This window comes from Heptranchias perlo, chromosome 6 (assembly GCF_035084215.1).
Source record: "Heptranchias perlo isolate sHepPer1 chromosome 6, sHepPer1.hap1, whole genome shotgun sequence".
Taxonomy (NCBI): Eukaryota; Metazoa; Chordata; class Chondrichthyes; order Hexanchiformes; family Hexanchidae; genus Heptranchias; species Heptranchias perlo.
Genome location: NC_090330.1, coordinates 87,987,626 through 88,003,891, shown reverse-complemented (window position 1 = coordinate 88,003,891; position 16,266 = coordinate 87,987,626). Strand labels below are relative to the sequence as shown.

General features: G+C 41.6%; 1 protein-coding gene across 1 annotated transcript in view; it reads left to right on the top strand.

The window, feature by feature from the left end:
* Positions 1-943: 943 nt before the first annotated feature.
* The window catches only part of gpc5a (glypican 5a), a 1,114,293-nt gene continuing 1,098,970 nt past the window's right edge, over positions 944-16,266 (top strand). The window contains exon 1 of the mRNA XM_067986491.1: positions 944-1,474. Coding sequence (XP_067842592.1) covers positions 1,312-1,474 — 163 coding nt within the window. The 5' untranslated portion in view covers positions 944-1,311. The remainder of the gene's footprint in view (positions 1,475-16,266) is intronic.

The window sequence follows — 16,266 nt, the reverse complement described above, 5'->3', positions numbered from 1 at the left end:
TACTCTGCCAGAGTTTAGCTGTTCCATCCTTGAATTCCCTCAGCTCAACAGGTTTTTGTACCCGGTCATTTTAATTCCACCTTCAGAAAACACCCACATCTCTGAAAGCTGATTAACAATTTTTAACAAGCAGCAGGGGATTTTTCTCACACACACAAACAATTTCATTCCCGGGTTTATTTTATCTCCCCGATTTTAACACCTTCTCTGTTATTGTTGGCATTAACAACAGCAGAAAACATTCCTATTTTACACATTTAAAAATCGGAGTAGGAACACCGTGTAACACATCAAGATCAAATTAAACACGAATACAGGGGAAATGCAATTTATTAAAAATGTTTAACATCAAAAGTCTGACAATAGGGCAGCATTTTCAAATTAATGTGAAGAGTTTGTAGTTTCCTTTATGATTTTTTTTACTATGATTTTGTTGTACGTTCGTAGTTTATTTAAGCATTCCTGGTTATTTCACTCTTGAATTTTCACTGAATATAAACGTATCTCTGTTTCTGGTACGTTTATTATGTTTGAAGTGTTTAAAAAGTGTATTTTTTTATTAATTGCAATCACATCTTCAAGCAAAAGGGTAAATTGTTCGAACAAAGCGACGTTCACAAATGGAGCCAGTTTTACTGCACATTGGCAAAATGCTTGGTGTATGTCCCTTCTCATCTAACGCTAATGGTTATCCTGTATTTTTAAAAAAAGTGAATTGTATTTCATATTGCTAAGTATTCAATGACCACTCCGGTGGTATAGACTGGAGCTCCTGCTGCAGCCAGTGGGTGGCTCTGATGTGATGTGCTGTGGTTTGCTGGTGGAAGTAGCGCGCTCGTTCGCGAGAGACGGGCGCGCCGATTGTGCCGCCGGCACTCGCTCGCTGGCACAGTCCGCTCCGATGTGGAAGTGTCTCCCGGAGCGCGAGTGCTGTTCGTGTAAAACTCCTGTGACTGCTCAGTCGGAGGCACTTCATCCTGAGGTGTGCGAGCGTGCACACGCCTCCTGGTACCTCTTTGCTCCTCCTGCTTTTGTGGATTTACCCCCTTTTTTGACTTTAACATTTTTTTTTCAGCACACTCGCTTCGAGTCGGTTTTTATGGCATTTTAACTGTATTAAAATTTAAAGCAGCAGCCGGGGAAGAGGAGCTTTTCAGTTGGAAACTTTGCTGGCTATGCCACTTGAATCTGCCTCGGGTTTACCTTTTTGTTGCTCTAGTTTTGAGGAGAGCAGTCAAGTCCGGAGAAAATTTGGGGGCCAAAAGTTTGGCGAAGGTTCGGTTTGATTCTATTGGCGTTGCTTTCGCGAAGATGGGGTTGAAGATGAAGCGCGGATCTTGTGTGAGTGGGGCTGTGTTGCTTTTCTTGGTGCGGGTGACTTTGGAGTCTCAGCCCAACTGTGAGGAGGTAAAGAAAGTTTTCCAGCTGCGTCAAATCGGACCCTCCAAGTGGCTGCCAGAGACCCCCAGACCAGGTGAGCACCAACGTGAGATCGTTACTTTGTACATTAGGTAAAATCCGTACATTATCCAAATTGTCTGCAAATATGTACACATTTTAGGCACTGTCTATAGGTTAAAGCTAATATCCATATTTTATGTACACTGTATAATTTTATAAGCACGGTCCCTATAACAATGCTACACGTTATTGGTACTTGTCGTGTATCCACACATTACACTGGGTGCATAATATAGACACTGCCCCAATAGTAGCCACATTTTCTAGGGAAAACGCATTTAAAACTGTCCTACACTGCAGAGTCCTTTTGACAAAAGAAATTCTGAATGGCAAGGCATTCTATGATGGGGATCGTCTCAGGCCAGAACAGTTGTTGGGGTTTGTTGGGAGGTTAAAAATATAGGAGGTGATTTCCTCGTAGCTTCTCCTGCTGTGTAGCCGTAAAATTGTCGGAAATCCCGTTAACACGTGTAAGTAGGGTTTCCGCCAAAGTTAGGGCAACACAGCAGCAGAAGCCCTGAAGACATTCACTCGCATAGTGTGCGTAGGCTTCATTACTATTTCTATTAACTTGCATATCAAACGTTAATTGCATTTAATCAGGAAACCATACTAAAGGAACTAATTGATAAGTAGTTCCAAGAAAATGATTGTAGAGGCAGCCATTGGAATTTCAATGTCCTTTTACATGGACCTCACACTGGAATAGAATAATTTCTGTAGATTGTAATTTAAGAACGTGTTCTGAAGTGTCTTGGGTTGTGGACAACACTGGCAAGACAGTATTTGTTGTCTCTCTGTCTGAGGGCATTAAGAGTCAACCGTGTAGTGTGGGACTGAAATCACATGTTGGCCAGACTGGGTAGAGATGGCAGGTTCCCTTCCCTGAATGAATGAACAACACTCTGCCAGCTTTCATGGTCATTTTTCAGTTTCACAACTTACCATGGTGGGAATTTAACTCTCGGCTTCTGTGTTGCTAGTCCAGTACCTAACTACTAGGCTACTGTACCCTGCAATTGTTAGTCATCCAATACAGTTATATATAGGTACATTGGCAAACAACTCACCAGGCACATTAGAGAAAAATGTATGGACATCTTCCAATTATTTTGGTGTATAAGAAACATACCATATTTATTACATACAAGTTATTTACTATGAAAAGCAAAGAACTGTCTGCATATTCCATCTTACACTGTTGACATCTCAGGTAATGGCATATCAGACATTCAAATGCACAGAGATTTTGTGGACTTCGGACGAGGACAAATGAACAACATTATGACAGTGGTATGGGACACGGCAATTTTGTGATATCTTGAAAATTACTTCATAAATGGCACTCAGTTTTCTCAAAGCAATTTTAAAAATTAATGCAAATAAAAGCTGGCTTGAAGAATTGTTCCATTTAATTGTACACTCTACGTAAGTATTGGAGGGAATTGCTGATCACCTGAAAAGATAGGTATACTTTTAGGGTGTTTGGGAGAAATGTTAACCAATTTTTTTCCCGCTGTGTATTTTCTTCTTTATTTCTGACTTACAGCACTTAGAGATTCTTTTTTTTAAAAAAAAATCTCTTTTGTTCTATTCACACTTCAATTTAGTTATTTTTGTAAATTTAAACAAAACAACAAAAAGCAAATTGATATTTCCTGTCATTGAGCATCTTACTTGTATTGTTAAAGAAAAAAGTATAAATTGAGAATGGTTTATGTCGGCAGCTTAGATTGTGGGTCTTTGTACTAAATTGTTAGAGCTACAATGTAAGGAAATTTTCTAAACTGGCATTTCTCCTTGTGAAAAGAACCAGTAATTGACCTTCTTGTGAAAGAACAGCTTTTAGAACTGGTTCTGTGTAAACTTTTCCCCACATATTAAAGCACAGAGCAATTTGTAGGTTTTCTTCATATTAAAAAGTGAAAACATTCTTTGGTAGGCATAGAATGATATAGAATCAGAAAATAAATTCGTAAGGACATACAGTTGTCACTAGCAGTCGTCTGCATTATACAGGGCAGAATATTTGGAGTAACAACTCCAAGAAACAATTATAATGTAATGTGTAGTTCAGCCAGAGGTTAACCTAGATATTGTATGGAATGGGAACAGCAACTCATTGTATTGTGGAGGGGAAGGAGTAGCCCAAGGATGTGGGCGAGAATTATGTTTTTACTAAACTTCTGTTTATAGGAGATAGAAAGAACTGCAGTGTACATAAGCTGACTTCTGAGTTTATTCTTCATATACATCGGTGATATAGGTCTGTAAATAAACATTAATGATAACTATGGCAACTTTAAAGATTTGTAGGATTATATTGTCTCTTATTTAGGATGATTTTAAAAGTCCTGATAGTTTGCAATCTGTGTTTAATTGTTTCAGGTCATAGCAACTCATAATTTCTGCTTTAATCATGTATTCCAGCAGTTTCTCAATATAACACAAAATGATTGCCAGTTGTACCTTGCATTTTGTTTTGAAAACTGAATTAAAGAATTTCTTTTTGGTAAGTAAATCCGTGGCATCTATATTCGTATTGGTGTAACTTCTACGAAAATTATGCAGAAACACAGTAGTCCTGAGTTACAACTAATTTATCAATTGATTATTGATTTTTTTTTCTGAAGATCAACATCTTGTACTCAAAGCACCATCTGTTCTGAGTAATATAGATTGAGGAGCAAAATCAAAATTTCAGTGGTGATAGTAAATTTTCCCTATGCCCATAAAATAGCCATTTTTAAATGAAGACATACTTTGTCGTGTACTTAATTAGCAAAACGTGCATCTTAGTAGAGTCTTGTCAATTAAATTGTTTTGTTATGGATGACAAAGCAAAAGAAAAATAATCTAACATCTTACATTAGCTTGTGCAAAGCTATCTGATTCATATTGACAAGAGTGCTCTGCCGTGGGAATTATTAAATGCATTTTATAGAGAGTAATGGATACCTGGGGTGGCTACAAGTAAACTAACTGAGACATTTGGATGACATCAGAAAAGTAAGAGCAAGAATAAAGCTGCTTATAACTCTAGTATGAACTCAGATTATATTACAGCTATGAAATCGTTCCATGGGATCACTTACTTTTGCTACATATTATGTCACATTTATGCTGTTTCATTCAATGTATGTCCTACTTTGTGATGCCAGTAGGCAGTACCTTATAGGGTGCTTCATGTTAATACATGATTTAATTATGGCATACTTTCCTAAAATAATCTCTGGTTGATCATGGGAATGTTTTATGTCCAGTGTATATATTGGATAGAATTTGAACCACATATTATTTCTTAAAGCTGCACTAATGACATAATGGGGAAAAAAGTTTGGCCTTCTGTTTGTTACAGACCTGAAACACATGCCAAAATTGGTACCTCCACTGAAAATCCTAAGAATTATATTAAAGTGCAATATATATAATAAAATGTTGGATGGGTGTTGGTGTATTGTGCGGCAGCAATCTAATTATGGACTCCATATGATGAAAATAAACTGCTCGAGCTTCACTCTTGGTTTATGCAGTCATCAGATAAAATAACAGTAAATTATTTCCAAGGTTGTAATGTAATCTTGCTGTTCAGATAACATTCATGAACTTTTAAAACTTCAGACTTAAACATTTTATAATACCTGAACTTAATTAGGTTTCAGCTTTGTAATTCCTTTCCGTGTTTCTTATCCCATTCTTATGTACAAAAATGTATGACTTTGATGAAATGTATGACTTGGTTATCTGATTAACATGTAGTATAAATAAACCCAAAAAACAATGTGAAGCTATTACTTGTCCTGGTTATAGTATTAAAGATAGTGGATCTGATAATGTAAACTTGTTTAATTTTTGCTCATACCAAAATGTCGATTTTGTAAAGCTGCACGTTCATCTGGCTTTCTTAATTGAACCATATGTAATTATATTTCTTCCTCCTTTTACCACTAATTTTTTCCCTTCCTCTTCTCCTGAAGATGTTGATTCCTTTTTGGAGCACAGTTCCACATTGATATATCCGTAAAAATACATAGAAATTACAACATGGAAATAGACCGTTCAGCCCAACTAATTTCTGTTGGTGCTTATCATCCACTTGAACAATAGTCCTTGTTTCATGTGCCTGCGCTGCTTCATATTTCTTTTTTCCCCTTTTCTTCAACCGCCCTATCTAATCTATTCTTAAATATTGAGATGGTCTCTGCTTCAATTACTAATTCTGGTAGTGCACTCCACAGCCTCACAGTTCTGTGTTTAAAAAAAAAACTTTCTTTTCTCTGTCCTAAATGTTGTACATTTACTCTTGTATCTCTGTTCCCTTGTTGTAGACCTCTCAATTATTAATAAGTCTGTTTCACTCTACCCTGTCCAATCCCTTCATAATTTTAAACGCCGCAATCAAATCGTCCTGTAATTTCCTCTGTTCTGATGAAAACAGACCAATTTTCAAATCTTTGTGTTTGTATTTCCTCATACCAGGCAGCGTCATAGTGAATCATCCTAGGAGCCCTGCTTAAATTTCCCCTCCCCAATTTAAGGTTGCTGAGACTAATTGCAGCACTTGCCACTGCCCTAGTGGAGATTAGCTAATTATGCACAGACTGCGAGTTAACCTAGGACATCCTCTGTATGGTTTAACTACTCAATGTCTTAACCAGTTCAGCCATCGCATATATTATGTGGAATGTGAAAATAGTGTCTGTATGACATTTAGCATGTTGATTGGCTCAAATTTCATATTTACTAAAAAGCAACCAAACAAAAAACACTTAAATACAGTGCGCTTAATTCTCTCCCCAAAAACACAATTGTAGAAAAGAAACACTAAACTTATCATAAACTTAACCATTCCGTTTTCTAATATCTCCAGCAATATTCCACACTAGCTTTCTGTTCCATTCCCAGAGCTTTGATCCTTGATTTTTCAGTGTTACATTAAGTGCCACATAATTAAGGCATGTGGTATAAAGGAATCTAGTGGTATAGATAAAGAGGGGTTGGGAAACAGAGTATAGGGAAGTATTTTTTTTGGATTGGGAAGAGTACCTAGTGATCTATGCTGAAACCTTTTTTCCCATTTCTATAAATGATTTGAATATAGGCCAGAATACCAAATTTGGGGACATGACAAACTGTGAGGAAGATTACTGAAGAATGTAGACAGGATAACTGAGCATGCAGATTAAACCAGAGAATTCTACACCACAGAAAGGGGCCATTCAACCCATCGTACTTAGCGGGCTTTCTGAAAGAGCTATCTGCTTAGTCACATTCTCTTGTCCACGCCCTGCACACTTTTAATTTTTTTTTTGCAAGCATTTATCCATTTCCCTTTTAAAAGCGATTGTGGTCTTTGCTTCCACCACTGTCTGTAGTCTGGCATTCCGTGTCCTAACTGCCTTATGAGTTTTAAAAAAAATCTCCTACTCTCTTTCTTTTGGTGATAAACTTAAATTTGTACCCATTGGTCACTGAATCATTGACCTGTGGAAATAGTTTCTCCTGTTCAAGATATCTTAGTTTTGAACACCTCTAAGATCTCCTTGCGACCTTTTTTTCGAAAAGAAAGACCATAGTTTCTATATTCTCTCCTCACTACCAAAGCTGGCAGTGACATGCTTTCAAAAGTAAGGTGCTCAAAACCGGATGTAGTATTTCAACTGCCTTACCAATGATTTCTGTAGGTTTAGCATTATCTCTTAGCTTTTTTATTCTATGCCCAATTAATAAAATCTAGGATCCGTCCCACTTTTAAAGATTTATGCATCTGACCCCCTTTAATTCTTTTAAAGTTTTACCATTTAGTGTATATGTTTTCTCCTTATTCTTCCTTCCGAGATATATCACTTCTCATTTCTCCGCATTCAGTTTCATCTGACATGTCTGCCCAATCTACTAACACTTAACACTTCCATGTCTTCCTGAAGACAACCATGTTCCCCTATTTTTGTGCTGTCTGCAAATTTTGATATTGTGCCCTCTATACCAAAGTCCAGATCAATTTCACATATATAGAAGAGTAATAGTTCCAACACTGACCCTGGAGGACATCAATGTTTACATCCCTAAAGTCTGAAAAACATCTATTAACCTGTACACTATTTTCTATAACCAGCTTCCTAACCATGCTGCCACAATCCTTTAATATTTTTGTGCCTTTAATTTTAAGCATCCTTTGTGACACCTTATCAAAAGTCTTTTGAAAATCCATCCATTGCATTTCCTTTATCAATACGTTTCATTATTTCCTCAAAAATCTCTTAAATTTGTCAGACACAACTTGCCTTTTACAAATACATGTTGGCTTCCCTTAATTAACTCATGTTTTTCTAGGTGAGAATTTTATTCTATTTTACGGCATCTAGAAGTTTACTCACTGCTGGTGTTCGGCTGACTGCTCTATAGTTCCAGGTTTATCCCTTTCTGAATAAGTGTCACATTGGCAACCCTCAGTTCCACAATTTCCACATCTAAGAATATTGGAAAGATTGTGGTCAGAGCCTCTGTTATCTTCTTCCTGATTTCCCTCAGAATTCCAGGATGCATGCCATTATGGCCCAGTGGCTTTTCCACTTTGAGTTCCACCATTTTTTTCCAATACTTCCTTATCTATAGCTATCCTATCCAATTGCTCCACCTCGTCTTGTACCTTTTCATTCCCACTATCACACTCTTCTGTGAAAACTGAAGAAACTTAATCATTTAGCATCTTCACCATTGCTTCTTCTTCCATAAGATTTCATTTTTCAATTCTAATCAACCCTTTTATAAAATCTTTTACTATTTCCTTTATTTGCTAGTATTTCCTCAAACCTTCTCTTAGGCTTTCTAATCATTTGTTTCCTTTCTATTTTTCTATATTTGGCTTAATTTTTCTTTTGTATTATTAGCCTGAATTTATCAAATGTCTTTTTAAACACTCATTTTTATGTTCTACTCATTCTAGGAACCTCAACTTTTACTGCACCACCGTGACTTGTGGGAATATATCTAGTCTGTTTGAGCTCATGTTTATAAAGGATGGAGGATGGGAAACTGTTTCAGAGAGCACTGGAACACTTGAGTCTGGAGGTGACAAATGAATTGGTGAGGGTTTCAGCAGCAGATGGGCTGAAGTGGGGCAGAAGTGGATGATGTTATGGAGGTGGAACTGCCTACTTGCCTGAGCCATTTGTTGTTACCTGATTCCGATCTCTGTCTACCCACTTCTCACCCATCCTGTTTTCTTCTTTCAAGAATAGTGGGCTAACTTTGTGCCTAGTGCTTGAGCATACTCACCCAACCAATTTCCTTCCACTAGATTGACTTTGGGGCCATCTCCTGCCCACCTCCCTCCCCCAAGTTTTGTATTTTGAGTAATGGTGGTTAGGCCTTGAGTATGATACCTCAGACCTTCTGACTACCCCACCCTTTGCTTACCTGAGTCCCTCCTTTGCCCTTGGAGCTGTGAATGTCCTATCTTCTTGCTAGCTAAACCAACACTGTACTCTTTACAAACTATACTATATAGATAAGTATTAACTTTTCAAGTGCCTTAGCAAATTAACAGCCTGTTTTCATGACAGTACTCTTAAACAAGTTTTTAGTTTTTTCTAAAAAATCTTACTTTTTTAAAATTTCAAAATATATTTTATTTCATAAAATTTAAGGATATACACAGTTCAATGTAAATATCACAATTCCAAAGCAATACAATTCAAAACACTACAGTACATATTGTACACAAAATAATCCCAATATTACAGTTCAAACACAGTACATACCTTATAATACATGGTGAACAATACAAGGTGGGATGGCCTTACATGGTGGCCTCGCTTCAGTGCGTCCCACAACACGTACTCCTGTACCATGGAGTGTGCCAGTTGGCAACACTCGGTCGTGGATAGCGCCTTCAGCTGGAAGACCATCAGGTTTTGAGCGAACCAAAGGGCCTCCATCACCGAGTTGATGGTCTTCCAGCGGCAGTCGATATCTGTCTCGGTGTGCGTCCCACGGAACAGCCCGTAGAGCACAGAATCCTGTGTTACCAAACTGTTGGGGATGAATCGGAAGGGATACCAACGCATCTCTCTCCACACCTTCTGTGCGAAGGGGCAATCCACCAGGAGCTGGATGATGGTCTCGTCACCGCTGCAGCCTCGAGGGCAGCTCGTGGTGGTGTTGAGATGTTGGGTGTGCAGGAAAGACCGCAATGGAAGGGCCCTGCTCACAACCATCCAAGCTACATCCTGGTGCCTGTTGGTCAGTTTCAGCAATGAGGCGTTCTGCCAAATGGCTTTGACCGTCTGGTCGGGGAACTGCCCAATCAGATCCACCCTTTCCCAGCAGGGCCCCCAGAACGTTCCGTGCTGACCATTGCCTGATGGCCTTGTGGTCGAAAGGGTTTCTCTTCAGGAACTTTTTCACTTGCGACAGGTGGTGAGGTACGGTCCAGCTGGACGGATGTCCTGCGTCTGTCTGGCCAGCATGGCCAGAACCAACCTTCTCAGTGTGGTGGACAGGTAGAAACTCAGCACGTAGTGACACTTGGTGTTTGCGTACCGGGGCTCTACACACATTCTGAGGCAGCCACACACAAAGGTGGCCATCAGAATCAGGGTGGCACTGGGGATGCCCTTCCCCACTTTGTCTGGGGGCATGTACATGGTGTCCCCGCCGACGCGGCTCATCTTGGACCTCCAAACAAAGTGAAAGGTGGCTGTGGCGGCGGAGCAGCGGGGAATGGGCCAAACCTGGGCCACATAGAGCACTACTGCGCGCACCTCACACCTTATCACCAGGTTTCTGCCGGCCATGGAGAGGGAGCGTCCCCACCACCCACATACCAGGCTTCTGTTTAGCCTTGGCGACCCATTCCTCCGAGTTCTTGGTGTAGGCCTGGGACCCCCCAAAACCAGATCTCCGGCACCTTCAGGTAGTCGGATCTGACAGTGAAGGCGACAAAGGATCAGGTCTCCAACCTGCCAAAGAACATGGCCTCGCTCTTACTGCCGTTCACTCTGGCCCCCGAGGCCTGCTTGAACTGGTCGCAGATGCCCATAAGTCTGTGAACCGACTGCTGATCAGAGCAAAAGATGGTGACGTCGTCCACATAAAGAGATATTAGGACAGGTGACCAGAAGCTTGTTCAAAGAGGTAGGTTTTAAGGAGCATCTTAAAGGAGGAGAGAGAGGTAGAGAGGTGTAGGGGTTTAGGGAGGGAATTCCAGAACTTAGGGCCTAGCTGAAGGCACGGCCGCCAGTGGCGGGGTGATGGAAATCGAGGATGTGCATGAGGCCAGAATTGGAGGAGTGCAGAGATATTGGAGGGACGTAGGGCTGGAGGATGTTACAGAGATAGGGAAGGGTGAGGCCATGGAGGGATTTGAACACAAGGATGAGAATTTTAAATTTGAGGCGTTGTAGGGCCAGGAGCCAATATAGGTCAACGAGCACAGCGGCGATGGCTGAACAAGACTTGGTGCGAGTTAGGATATGTACAACAGAGTTTTGAATGAGCTGAAATTTACGGAGGTGCAAGGTAAGAGAGCATTGGAATAGTCGAGTCTGGAGGTAACAAAGGCATGAATGAGGGTTTCAGCGGCTGATGGGCTGAGGTAGGGACAGAGACGGGCAATATTATGGGGGTGGAAGAAGATGGTCTTGGTGATGGAGAGGCTATAGGGTTGGAAGCTCAGCTTGGTCAATAGGACGTTGAGGTTGTGAACAGTCTGGTTCAGTCTCAGGCTCGGGAGGGGGATGGAGACGATCCTGAAGGCCCATTACAGTATTTGCCACACCATATGCCCCTTCCCAGGGACAACCCCAATGCTAATAGATTACTGTTCCTGATACTAATTGGTGCAACAGCTCTGTTTTTAAAACCTCTGACTCTCCTTGAGCGATCCCGTGGCAACCTGCTAGTATTGATGATTTTGGGCCAAATTGAGTACATCTAAAATTGTGTGTTTGACTGCCTTTCCTTTTACTTTGAGTAAGAGTTCACAGGAATCTGGATACCTGCTTTTGTCTCTTTGGGAATTCCAAACTTTTTCTTAAAAGCTTCCCAGGGACTCTTCAACATTTTTTGTTAGACCTTTATAGTCTTCCTTTGCACATTTCTTCTCTCCTTCCCACTTCTTGGGGTCAATTTTAGAATGGCCGAGTGGGTGCGTTCGTGGCGGGGGGGGGGTTCCTAAAATTGGGGAATCCCGGAGTGGGTCCGGAACCCGGCTCCAACCTGCCCACTTCCGGGTTCCCCAATGACGCGAATCGGTGCGCGCGCAGCTCCCACGTGCGGGACTCCCACTGGCAATTAAAGCTGGCGGGATGACAGTTTAAATGGTTAGGGAGGTACTTGAGGTCGTTGACAGACCTCATTGGGAAGATATTTTAGCAGGGCTGTGATTTTGGACTCTCCTCGGCGTGTTTTCCATGCCGTGGGGAACACTCCCTGTTGTTGCAGATATGTTTCAGTCAGCAGCCATTGGGAGCTGCAGAGGGTTCCTTTACAGTTGGGGGGAATACCTCCTTCATTGCAGCAGGGCACTCTGTCACCTCAGACAAAGTTTTGACTGCCACACCGTTGTCTACACATTCAAGATTATTACATCATACCCTAAGCTCTGCTGACCAAACACATTTACCTACTTTGCGGACCCCCTCACACTCACACTGTCAGGATGGGGTGGGCGGGAGTTCCATAGCTGCATTCATCACTCCATTGGAGGACGAGCAACAACACCAGCCTCGCCAGACACGCCGTCCACCTCTGCCACGTGGAGCTATGCAACACAGTGCTGCACAACAGGCACCTGCACAAAGCAGTCGTGCAACTACACATACACCCACAGTAGGGTGACCCAATGGGTGGCATCAAGGAACTTCATGAAAGGGCCTTATTGCACAAGCCAGTCAAGAATGGCCAAGACGTGGCAGTAGTGGTGACAATATAATATGTAATGTGAGTTGATCAGAAATCAAATATAAGTAAAAACTATGACAAACCCTCAAACACCCTTGTACATCCCCTTCATGCTCACGACACGTTTGCCTTATGCTTCCTACTACACATAGGTGATACATGCCCTGTGGCTGCAGCACAGGTAGCGGCAGGTTGGGTGAGGTTGACCGTGAAAGAGATGCATCAGAGGGTGAGTATGAGACGGAGCCATGAGATTGTATGAGGATTGGGTTGAGTGGTAGTGGTGGGATGAGTACTGGGGAGGTGAGGAAGTGCAGGTAAGATGAGGACGAGTGTTCAGTGGTTGTAGGAGTGATGTGATAGAGTAGTGTTGGCAGTGCAGAAGGAGATGTGGGGTGGGGGTGGTGATGTGGCAGATGGAGTGTCGGGGACTGAGTAAGTGTACTCACTTCGGCTGACCTGGTTAGGTCATTGAAACGCCTCCTGCACTGTATGCAGGTGTGTGATATGTTGGTGGTGCTGGTGACCTCTGCCACCTCGAGCCTGGCCTTCGTGGTGGCAGAGGCAGGCCACTTCCTCCCGTCCGCCGGGTGGAAGATCTCCCTCCTCCTCCTCCTCATCCCATCCAGTAAGACCTGGAGTGAGTCATCATTAAACTTAGGAGCAGCCTTCCCCCTGGGCTGCTTCATGCTGTAATTTTGCCTATTTTCTGCAGCATCAGTCAGTGGAGGACTGCCCCTTTAAATAGGGATCCTCCAGCTGACAGCCTATGATGCAGGTGCGCAGTCCGCCTGCTGCGCAGCTTCCCAGCGCGAAACCCGGAAGCCAAGGTAAGTGGCTTCAATTTACTTACGATCGTGTGCCAAACCCACCGATTTCACTGGGTGCGTTACCCACGCACCCAGTCGACCCCAGCTGCCAACCCGCCTCCCTCCTAATATCGGGCCCCTTGTTTTTAAAACAAATTCCTCTTTTTATACCAATGTCTTTTTAAATGTTCTTCAGTCACTGTAGCCCTGATTTTAACCTCACCCACCTGACTGGAATGGTGCGAGTCGGGGTGGTGGGGGGGGGGGATTTGAATGGTGGCTGGGCATTATTCAATATGTTGCCACCCCCAGCCATTTTAACTCCCAGGTTTTTGGGAATGTTGAAGCACTCTGCTGTAGGCAAATGCGGGCATCATTAATATGGAAATGTTGAGGTCCGATGATGTAATTTGGACCCCAATGCAATTTGAACTGGAGTGATGCCCAGTGCTAGAGCCACTAGGAAAAGCTGGTGGCAGACAGGATTCAGGACCAGAAGAGATCCATGTAAGTGATTGTTTAACATTTTTTAAGGATTTCCCTCTGATCCCCGATGGTGGTGGCCTGCTGCCTGAAATCCTGCTCCTGCCTGCCGGTCTCTAGGTTTTCCTTGCTGGCTTCCAGCAGGAGCCAATATGGCAATTTTTAAATGAGGTTCTTGATTTAAAATTGCCTGGACCTCAGGTTGGCATTGTTGAGGGTACTTCCCTCCTGCCCAGCTCCCGCATGCCACACTCCCACCCCAGGTTAAAATTGTGGCTTCGGACTTTGAAATCCTCAACACTGCATTGTTATCGAGAGCTCTTTGAGCCTGTACTAAAAGATTCTATTTTAAAGCATTTGTAGTTTGCTGTATTTTAGTTGTGTTTCTTTCCCCAGTAATAACCTACTATAGTTATGGAAATGCATAAAACTTTACACTAACCTGCAATATTGAATGTTGAGATTATATAAGATTATTAAAAAAAACACTGTTGTACAACAAGACTGTAGAAAGTTTTGCACACATTTGATTCATATGCCTGTAGTAACTTCCTGTTTCTGTTGTTTTAATGTTCAAGTAATCTGTGCACTGTGCCAGAGATCATTTATAATGCCCAGACTAGGAAAACTAATTAAAAAGCACTTACTCTTCTGGCATAATTTCAAAAAGGGAGTTAATGGATCTCTGCGGCCATTAATGTAGAACTTTTATCAGACTTTAAAAAAATATATTCTGTAGCACATATTTTGTCTGCAGTAGGAAAAACATGTTAACTTAAATCCAGAGACAGAACAGAAAACTGAATATGTATTATGCTTTTCTAGATGTGTAAATAAAACGTGATGGGGTGGGGAGAGTGAAATAAATGTCCTTTTAATCTACGAGAATTTAAAATATTATATTTTTATTATTTTGGTAATATTGCACATATAAGCTGTTGAATAAGGGTAGGGAGTAAAAATAACAATGATCAGCAGCAAATTAAAGCCACAGCATATATATGATACCAATTTCATCATTAGTTCTCTGAGTCATGGTCATGTCAGGATCATATAGACCTATGCAATAATATTAGCTCAGTGAAATCCTAATTTCATTCCGTTTATTTCCTTCGTTTCTTTGAGTCAGGATAGGAGAGCAAAGAGTTGAGGAAAATGAGGGATGAGAAGGTAGGGGAGAGAAGGAACAGAAGAAGGGGAAGCTGTTACAGAGTGAGGGAGGGGTAAGAAAGCGAGGAGGAGGAAAGGGAGGGGTGGGGACAGGGGGTGTGGAGGAGGGGAGGCAAGAGAGCAGGGAGGAAAGGAACGGGAGGGGGTGGACGAGGAGTGGATGGAGGAGGAGGAGGAAAGGGAGGGAGTGGAGAAGGGGGAGGAAAATGAGAGGGAGGAACAGGTAAGGAAGTGGAGGGAGATGGGTGGGGAAAGGAGGTAGAGGGGATAAAAGGGGAGGAAGAAGGGTGCAAATGTGTGAAGGAGGGCTACAGGAGGGGGAGGGAAGGAGTGAGTGGGAGGGGGAGGATGGAAGGGTGGGGAGCAGTTGGTGGTTTGGAGGGGTGGGAAGGTGAGGGTGGACAGGGGAAAGAGGAGGTGGTGTAGAGGAAAATGCTATCATGGGGAAGACAAAAGTCCACTATAAAGTGCTGCCAAAAATAATTAAAACTATAAATGGAGTTAAAGGGTGACTAGTGCTTATCTTTACTGAGACGCTAACCAGAGAGGAGAATGCAAATTGCTGCAGAGCCACCCAGTGAACAGTGTGTGGAAGTGCAGGTAGAATCAAACCAACCTTTTTAATTGGGAACTGCAGTCATAGGCTTTTGTGACTGGAAAATGTGACAAAGGGCTGAATGTTCTAAATGGTAGATTTTAAAAAAAACGACAACTTCATTTGCTAACTGTTTTGGTAATTTAGCAGCTATCAACACAGATGTTACTTTCATTGACCATAAGTGTACATCTTTAACACCGATATTGTTTTAGTAGAGATAGTAGCTGGATGTGGTATCATACCGTGGCTCCATAGAGAGTCTGGTAGATACACCACTAAAATTTTGAAACTAACCAAGGGCATGGTATTGTCATTTTTTTTCAATGTAAAAACATTAAAAATGCCTTTAAACATTTCACCAGCTTGAGTGCAATGTTCTAAATACTTGGGGCAATGGAAAGATTTCTCAGGTGTTGGAAACTTTTAAAATTCAACATTTTTAAGTTCAAATTAATTTGACTTTGCCGTTGATTTCCTTTTAAAGTTTTGTTTACTTGTCACCTTTATTTCATCTGCAATGAACTTCTTTAATTGGTTAGTCTAAAACTTTTGCGCTAAAGTTGGTATGTAACACTGAACAGGACAAGCTTATAAAACCCTAAACAAGGGGGTAATCTGGCAACAGAGCAGGCAGCTGTTTAGTGGGAGGGGGAAGGGAGGCAGGAGGAATAATAATTGAATAAAAATTTAAACACTATTAGAAATATTAGTTGAAGGTAGACAAATAAACAAAGCAGTAATACAAGAGAAAAGAAAAACTGCTCAATAATATTGTAAAAATATTAAAAGTTCAAGAGTAATTGTAATCATTGTCTTCAGAAGATATGTCATTGGTTCGAG